At 45.4% G+C, this 8,948-nt stretch overlaps 1 protein-coding gene across 1 annotated transcript; it reads right to left on the bottom strand.

Annotated features, from left to right (window-relative positions):
* Positions 1–1,496: 1,496 nt before the first annotated feature.
* Positions 1,497–8,937, bottom strand: LOC139569876 (fap1 adhesin-like). The gene is made up of 14 exons (XM_071391197.1): positions 8,680–8,937; positions 8,429–8,592; positions 7,979–8,254; positions 7,567–7,852; positions 7,049–7,236; positions 6,193–6,436; positions 5,777–6,009; positions 5,131–5,371; positions 4,715–4,947; positions 3,995–4,225; positions 3,583–3,826; positions 3,154–3,399; positions 2,719–2,931; positions 1,497–1,652 (listed from the first exon to the last, which is right to left on the bottom strand). Exons 1-14 carry the CDS (start codon positions 8,935–8,937, stop codon positions 1,497–1,499), a joined length of 3,213 nt encoding a protein of 1,070 aa, XP_071247298.1.
* Between the last annotated feature and the right edge of the window lie 11 nt (positions 8,938–8,948).

The raw sequence follows: 8,948 nt of genomic DNA, 5'->3' as shown, positions 1-8,948 counted from the left end.
ATTAATTATATCGTTATTTCTGACAAATGTGTCGCGCCTGGCGGGTTGAAATCTGATTTTCATGTGTTGGTAAGCGGTGCTGTCCTCAGATAATAGCATGGTTTGCTTTCGCCGCAAAGCCTTTTTGAAATCTGACACTGTGGCTGGATTAACAAGAAATTCATATTTAAACCAATGTATGACACTTGTATGATTTATGAATTATTATTATGAGTATTTCTGTTTTTGAATTTGGCGCGCTGCTATTTCACTGGGTGTTGTCAAGTCAATCTCGTTAATTGGCGCGCGAAGGGATCACTAAGAATGAACTATCTTGGAATTTAAAGAACATTTCCAATAACTTTATTTTCAATAATCACATTTTTTCTTAACTTTTGAAACATAAGAAATAGCGCAAGGAAATGTCCAATAACCTTTTTAACTTTCTTCTTAAGTCTATAGTTAAGGAAACAATGGAAGAAGAAATGTCTTATTAAGAAGGTTTTGTGAATCTGAGACCAGGTTGGCAGAAACTAGCTATTTTCCAGAACAGAACAAAGTATACAATATAATGGATGGCTAATTACATAAAATAATTGAATATTTTATTCCAAAAAGTACTCTTATCAGTATCTTTGGTTACAGTCCGACTGGACTGACTGCGAGGTTAACTGTCACTCTGCACTATGGCTGAGTGACAGGTAAGTTGTAAACATCACTCAGCGCATGAGCGAGATTACATTTTGGCTACTCTCGATCATACACTTCACGTCGTCTGGCTGAGAAATTAGCTGCAAAATGTAAACAAACCTGAAGGTGGCAAACGGAAAAAAGCTCCAGTATTTCCAGTGTTGTGGCGTCAAAGCACTAAATAAGTCAAATTAAGACTCAATATCTCTTATTTGAGAGATATAAACCAAAATCGAACATTCATTTGATTTATTTTGCACTTACTGAATCTGGCTTTAACATGTGAACTCTAAATTCAATACATGTGAAAATATGGTTTCAGATGTGACATTTAAATTTAAGGTCAACATGTGAAACTGCAAATGTGACATGTTGTTGTTGTTGTAAAGAATAGTTTGAATATATTTACAGCATTTATCCATGTTGTTATCACTTACCTGTGTAAATAGTGTTACTTAACTGTGTAAATAGTGTCACTTAACTGTGTAAATAGTATCACTCAACTGTGTAAATAGTGTCACTTAGCTGTGTAAATAGTTTCACTTAGCTGTGTAAATCGTGTAATTTAGCTGTGTAAATAGTGTCACTTAGCTGTGTAAATAGTGTCACTTAGCTGTGTAAATAGTGTCACTTAACTGTGTAAATAGTATCACTCAACTGTGTAAATAGTGTCACTTAACTGTGTAAATAGTATCACTCAACTGTGTCAATAGTGTCCCTCAACTGTGTCAATAGTGTCACTTAGCTGTGTAAATAGTGTCACTTAGGTGTGTAAATAGTGTCATTTAGCTGTGTAAATAGTGTCACTTAGCTGTGTAAATAGTGTGTCACTTAACTATTGTAGCGGTTTCAGGGGTTGTGTGGTGGATGGACGGTATGGTGCCTGCGAGGTTGCTTTGTTTTCTGGATGCCAGGACCACGGACAGCAATGTGAAGTAGTCCCCAGAGGCAGAACCACGGACAGCGCAGGGGAAACTTCTAGACTGCAGCAGAACAGCCACACCTGTCTCCCGTTGTGATCAGAGCCAAACTGCAGACAGGTGAAACCAATCAGGGCCTCTACTTAACCGTGCCCTGTCTTTTCTTTGACCCCGACAGGTGAATGAGTAGGAGGTTATTGGGGAGAGAGGAAGTACGGTGGAGAAGGAGATTTACCGGAAGAAAGGAACTGATGAGTTCAGCAATGATTGAACCCCCAAAGAGCAAGATTGGAGGACCTTCCACTGGTGACGAAGTGTTTAGTCTGTTTGTTCAGAGTTTTGTAGAAATGGAACGCTGCCGACCTCTGATAATACTAAACCACTTTAACCCTTCCCTTGGACTGGTGGTGTGTGTTTGTATGTGTAAACCAGGCCTTACAGAGATCTTGGCGCCGAAACCGCCACACTGTGTAAATAGTGTGTAACATAGCTGTGTAGATTTTGTCCTCTGAAAGTTATCCATCAGTTGAATGACACACCGATCCGACCCTTCTCCTCTTAACCGGCCAGTTGACGAGGATTCATCATCCTGGTTCAATCTGCTTTTATGTTTCATCCATTATTTATCTAGCCTGTGTTTTGGCACCAAAACTGTATCATAAAGTGCCTTTTTACATCAAAGGAATACGAGCACAGTCCTGCCAAGTGTTCCCACTCTAAGGTATGGCAGTCCCATGCAGCAGCATGACAAGACATCTGTTATTTTAGAAAATCAGCGCCACACCAAAGGTGATCACCCTGGGACATGTAACACAGCTGTCAATAAAGGCAGGATCCCAGCAGAGGAGGAAATATACAGAGTAATGTACAGACATTAGGAGGAACCCAGGCTAAACATGACATACTTGTGAGTCATTGTATTGTGAGTGATGGAGTCATAATGCATACTGCAGCCCTGTGTTCAATCCTCCACGATGGCTTTACACACGTGTTTTGGGGATTTATATATTGTATTTATAGATTTCAGCCATAGTGTGGGGTATTTTACATGTAAAGGACTTATAAAGGACTTCAAATATGAGAAATTACATGGAAATTCTGCATTTTTCAAATGGAATGAAACAGTAACCTCCTCACTGTACTCCTCAGTAATCACCTCACTGTACTCCTCAGTAACCTGACTGTACTCCTCAGTAATCACCTCACTGTACTCCTCAGTAACCTCACTGTACTCCTCAGTAATCACCTCACTGTACTCCTCAGTAACCTCCTCACTGTACACAGTAACCTCACTGTACTCCTCAGTAATCACCTCACTGTACTCCTCAGTAACCTGACTGTACTCCTCAGTAATCACCTCACTGTACTCCTCAGTAATCACCTCACTGTACTCCTCAGTAATCACCTCACTGTACTCCTCAGTAACCACCTCACTGTACTCCTCAGTAACCACCTCACTGTACTCCTCAGTAATCACCTCACTGTACTCAGTAACCTCCTCACTGTACTCCTCAGTAACCACCTCACTGTACTCCCCAGTAATCACCTCACTGTACTCAGTAACCTCCTCACTGTACTCCTCAGTAACCTCGTCACTGTACTCCTCAGTAACCTGACTGTACTCCTCAGTAATCACCTCACTGTACTCTTCAGTAACCTTGTCACTGTACTCATCAGTAACCTCCTCACTGTACTCCTCAGTAACCACCTCACTGTACTCCTCAGTAATCACCTCACTATACTCCTCAGTAACCTCCCCACTGTACTCCTCAGTAACCCCCTCACGGTACTCCTCAGTAATCACCTCACTCTACTCCTCAGTAACCTCCTCACTGTACTCCTCAGTAACCACCTCACTCTACTCCTCAGTAACCTCCTCACTGTACTCCTCAGTAATCACCTCACTATACTCCTCAGTAACCTCCTCACTGTACTCCTCAGTAACCACCTCACTGTACTCCTCAGTAACCAACTCACTCTACTCCTCAGTAACCTCCTCACTATACTCCTCAGTAACCACCTCACTGTACTCCTCAGTAACCTCCTCACTGTACTCCTCAGTAATCACCTCACTGTACTCCTCAGTAATCACCTCACTGTACTCCTCAGTAACCTCCTGACTGTACTCCTCAGTAACCACCTCACTGTACTCCTCAGTAATCACCTCACTGTACTCCCCAGTAACCTGACTGTACTCCTCAGTAATCACCTCACTGTACTCCTCAGTAACCTCCTCACTGTACTCAGTAACCTCCTCACTGTACTCCTCAGTAACCTCCTCACTGTACTCCTCAGTAACCACCTCACTGTACTCCTCAGTAACCACCTCACTGTACTCCTCAGTAACCTGACTGTACTCCTCAGTAACCTCCTCACTGTACTCCTCAGTAACCACCGCACTCTACTCCTCAGTAAGCTCGTCAATGTACTCCTCAGTAATCACCTCACTGTACTCCTCAGTAATCACCTCACTGTACTCCTCAGTAACCACCTCACTGTACTCCTCAGTAACCACCTCACTGTACTCCTCAGTAACCACCTCACTGTACTCCTCAGTAATCACCTCACTGTACTCAGTAACTTCCTCACTGTACTCCTCAGTAACCACCTCACTGTACTCCTCAGTAACCACCTCACTGTACTCCCCAGTAATCACCTCACTGTACTCAGTAACCTCCTCACTGTACTCCTCAGTAACCTCGTCACTGTACTCCTCAGTAACCTGACTGTACTCCTCAGTAATCACCTCACTGTACTCCTCAGTAACCTCGTCACTGTACTCCTCAGTAACCTCCTCACTGTACACAGTAACCTCACTGTACTCCTCAGTAATCACCTCACTGTACTCCTCAGTAACCTGACTGTACTCCTCAGTAACCTCCTCACTGTACTCCTCAGTAATCACCTCACTGTACTCCTCAGTAATCACCTCACTGTACTCCTCAGTAATCACCTCACTGTACTCCTCAGTAACCACCTCACTGTACTCCTCAGTAACCACCTCACTGTACTCCTCAGTAATCACCTCACTGTACTCAGTAACCTCCTCACTGTACTCCTCAGTAACCACCTCACTGTACTCCCCAGTAATCACCTCACTGTACTCAGTAACCTCCTCACTGTACTCCTCAGTAACCTCGTCACTGTACTCCTCAGTAACCTGACTGTACTCCTCAGTAATCACCTCACTGTACTCTTCAGTAACCTTGTCACTGTACTCATCAGTAAGCTCCTCACTGTACTCCTCAGTAACCACCTCACTGTACTCCTCAGTAATCACCTCACTATACTCCTCAGTAACCTCCCCACTGTACTCCTCAGTAACCCCCTCACGGTACTCCTCAGTAATCACCTCACTCTACTCCTCAGTAACCTCCTCACTGTACTCCTCAGTAACCACCTCACTCTACTCCTCAGTAACCTCCTCACTGTACTCCTCAGTAATCACCTTACTATACTCCTCAGTAACCTCCTCACTGTACTCCTCAGTAACCACCTCACTGTACTCCTCAGTAACCAACTCACTCTACTCCTCAGTAACCTCCTCACTATACTCCTCAGTAACCACCTCACTGTACTCCTCAGTAACCTCCTCACTGTACTCCTCAGTAATCACCTCACTGTACTCCTCAGTAACCTCCTGACTGTACTCCTCAGTAACCACCTCACTGTACTCCTCAGTAATCACCTCACTGTACTCCCCAGTAACCTGACTGTACTCCTCAGTAATAACCTCACTGTACTCCTCAGTAACCTCCTCACTGTACTCAGTAACCTCCTCACTGTACTCCTCAGTAACCTCCTCACTGTACTCCTCAGTAACCACCTCACTGTACTCCTCAGTAACCACCTCACTGTACTCCTCAGTAACCTGACTGTACTCCTCAGTAACCTCCTCACTGTACTCCTCAGTAACCACCGCAGTCTACTCCTCAGTAAGCTCGTCAATGTACTCCTCAGTAATCACCTCACTGTACTCCTCAGTAATCACCTCACTGTACTCCTCAGTAATCACCTCACTGTACTCCTCAGTAACCACCTCACTGTACTCCTCAGTAACCACCTCACTGTACTCCTCAGTAATCACCTCACTGTACTCAGTAACCTCCTCACTGTACTCCTCAGTAACCACCTCACTGTACTCCCCAGTAATCACCTCACTGTACTCAGTAACCTCCTCACTGTACTCCTCAGTAACCTCGTCACTGTACTCCTCAGTAACCTGACTGTACTCCTCAGTAATCACCTCACTGTACTCTTCAGTAACCTTGTCACTGTACTCATCAGTAAGCTCCTCACTGTACTCCTCAGTAACCACCTCACTGTACTCCTCAGTAATCACCTCACTATACTCCTCAGTAACCTCCCCACTGTACTCCTCAGTAACCCCCTCACGGTACTCCTCAGTAATCACCTCACTCTACTCCTCAGTAACCTCCTCACTGTACTCCTCAGTAACCACCTCACTCTACTCCTCAGTAACCTCCTCACTGTACTCCTCAGTAATCACCTTACTATACTCCTCAGTAACCTCCTCACTGTACTCCTCAGTAACCACCTCACTGTACTCCTCAGTAACCAACTCACTCTACTCCTCAGTAACCTCCTCACTATACTCCTCAGTAACCACCTCACTGTACTCCTCAGTAACCTCCTCACTGTACTCCTCAGTAACCTCCTCACTGTACTCCTCAGTAATCACCTCACTGTACTCCTCAGTAACCTCCTGACTGTACTCCTCAGTAACCACCTCACTGTACTCCTCAGTAATCACCTCACTGTACTCCCCAGTAACCTGACTGTACTCCTCAGTAATAACCTCACTGTACTCCTCAGTAACCTCCTCACTGTACTCAGTAACCTCCTCACTGTACTCCTCAGTAACCTCCTCACTGTACTCCTCAGTAACCACCTCACTGTACTCCTCAGTAACCACCTCACTGTACTCCTCAGTAACCTGACTGTACTCCTCAGTAACCTCCTCACTGTACTCCTCAGTAACCACCGCAGTCTACTCCTCAGTAAGCTCGTCAATGTACTCCTCAGTAATCACCTCACTGTACTCCTCAGTAATCACCTCACTGTACTCCTCAGTAACCACCTCACTGTACTCCTCAGTAACCACCTCACTGTACTCCTCAGTAACCACCTCACTGTACTCCTCAGTAATCACCTCACTGTACTCAGTAACCTCCTCACTGTACTCCTCAGTAACCACCTCACTGTACTCCTCAGTAACCACCTCACTGTACTCAGTAACCTCCTCACTGTACTCCTCAGTAACCTCGTCACTGTACTCCTCAGTAACCTGACTGTACTCCTCAGTAATCACCTCACTGTACTCCTCAGTAACCTCCTCACTGTACTCCTCAGTAACCTGACTGTACTCCTCAGTAAACCACTCACTGTACTCCTCAGTAACCTCCTCACTGTACTCCTCAGTAACCACCTCACTCTACTCCTCAGTAACCTCCTCACTGTACTCCTCTGTATTCACCTCACTATACTCATCAGTAACCTCCTCACTGTACTCCTCAGTAACATACGCACTGTACTCCTCAGTAACCACCTCACAGTACTCCTCAGTAATCACCTCACTATAGTCCTCAGCAACCTCCTCACTGTACTCCTCAGTAACCACCTCACTCTACTCCTCAGTAACCTCCTCACTGTATTCCTCAGTAATCAACTCACTGTACTCCTCAGTAATCACCTAACTATACTCCTCAGTAACCACCTCACTGTACTCCTCAGTAACCTCCTCACTGTACTCCTCAGTAATCACCTCACTGTACTCCTCAGTAACCTCCTCACTGTACTCCTCAGTAACCACCTCACTGTACTCCTCAGTAACCTCCTCACTGTACTCCTCAGTAACCACCTCACTGTACTCCTCAGTAACCTCCTCACTGTACTCCTCAGTAACCACCTCACTGTACTCCTCAGTAACCTCCTCACTGTACTCCTCAGTAATCACCTCACTGTACTCCTCAGTAACCTCCTCACTGTACTCCTCAGTAATCACCTCACTGTACTCCTCAGTAATCACCTCACTGTACTCCCCAGTAACCTGACTGTACTCCTCAGTAATCACCTCATTGTACTCCTCAGTAACCTCCTCACTGTACTCCTCAGTAATCACCTCACTGTACTCCTCAGTAATCACCTCACTGTACTCCCCAGTAACCTGACTGTACTCCTCAGTAATCACCTCACTGTACTCCTCAGTAACCTCCTCACTGTACTCCTCAGTAACCTCGTCACTGTACTCCTCAGTAACCTCCTCACTGTACTCCTCAGTAACCACCTCACTGTACTCCTCAGTAACCACCTCACTGTACTCCTCAGTAACCTCCTCACTGTACTCCTCAGTAATCTCCTCACTGTACTCCTCAGTAACCTCCTCACTGTACTCCTCAGTAATCACCTCACTGTACTCCTCAGTAATCACCTCACTGTACTCCCCAGTAACCTGACTGTACTCCTCAGTAATCACCTCATTGTACTCCTCAGTAACCTCCTCACTGTACTCCTCAGTAATCACCTCACTGTACTCCTCAGTAATCACCTCACTGTACTCCCCAGTAACCTGACTGTACTCCTCAGTAATCACCTCACTGTACTCCTCAGTAACCTCCTCACTGTACTCCTCAGTAACCTCGTCACTGTACTCCTCAGTAACCTCCTCACTGTACTCCTCAGTAATCACCTCACTGTACTCCTCAGTAATCACATCACTGTACTCCTCAGTAACCACCTCACTGTACTCCTCAGTAACCTCCTCACTGTACTCCTCAGTAACCTCCTCACTGTACTCCTCAGTAACCACCGCACTCTACTCCTCAGTAACCTCGTCACTGTACTCATCAGTAACCTCCTCACTGTACTCCTCAGTAATCACCTCACTGTACTCCTCAGTAACCTCCCCACTGTACTCCTCAGTAACCCCCTCACGGTACTCCTCAGTAACCACCTCACTGTACTCCTCAGTAACCTGACTGTACTCCTCAGTAATCACCTCACTGTACTCCTCAGTAACCTCCTCACTGTACTCCTCAGTAATCACCTCACTGTACTCCTCAGTAATCACCTCACTGTACTCCTCAGTAACCTCCTCACTGTACTCCTCAGTAATCACCTCACTATACTCCTCAGCAACCTCCTCACTGTACTCCTCAGTAACCTGCCTGTACTCCTCAGTAATCACCTCACTGTACTCCTCAGTAATCACCTCACTGTACTCCTCAGTAATCACCTCACTGTACTCCTCAGTAATCACCTCACTGTACTCCTCAGTAATCACCTCACTATACTCCTCAGTAACCACCTCGCTGTACTCCTCAGTCATCACCTCACTGT

The sequence above is a fragment of the Salvelinus alpinus genome, chromosome 3, assembly GCF_045679555.1.
Source record: "Salvelinus alpinus chromosome 3, SLU_Salpinus.1, whole genome shotgun sequence".
In the NCBI taxonomy this organism is placed as follows: Eukaryota; Metazoa; Chordata; class Actinopteri; order Salmoniformes; family Salmonidae; genus Salvelinus; species Salvelinus alpinus.
This window is presented reverse-complemented; position numbering and strand designations above follow the sequence as displayed.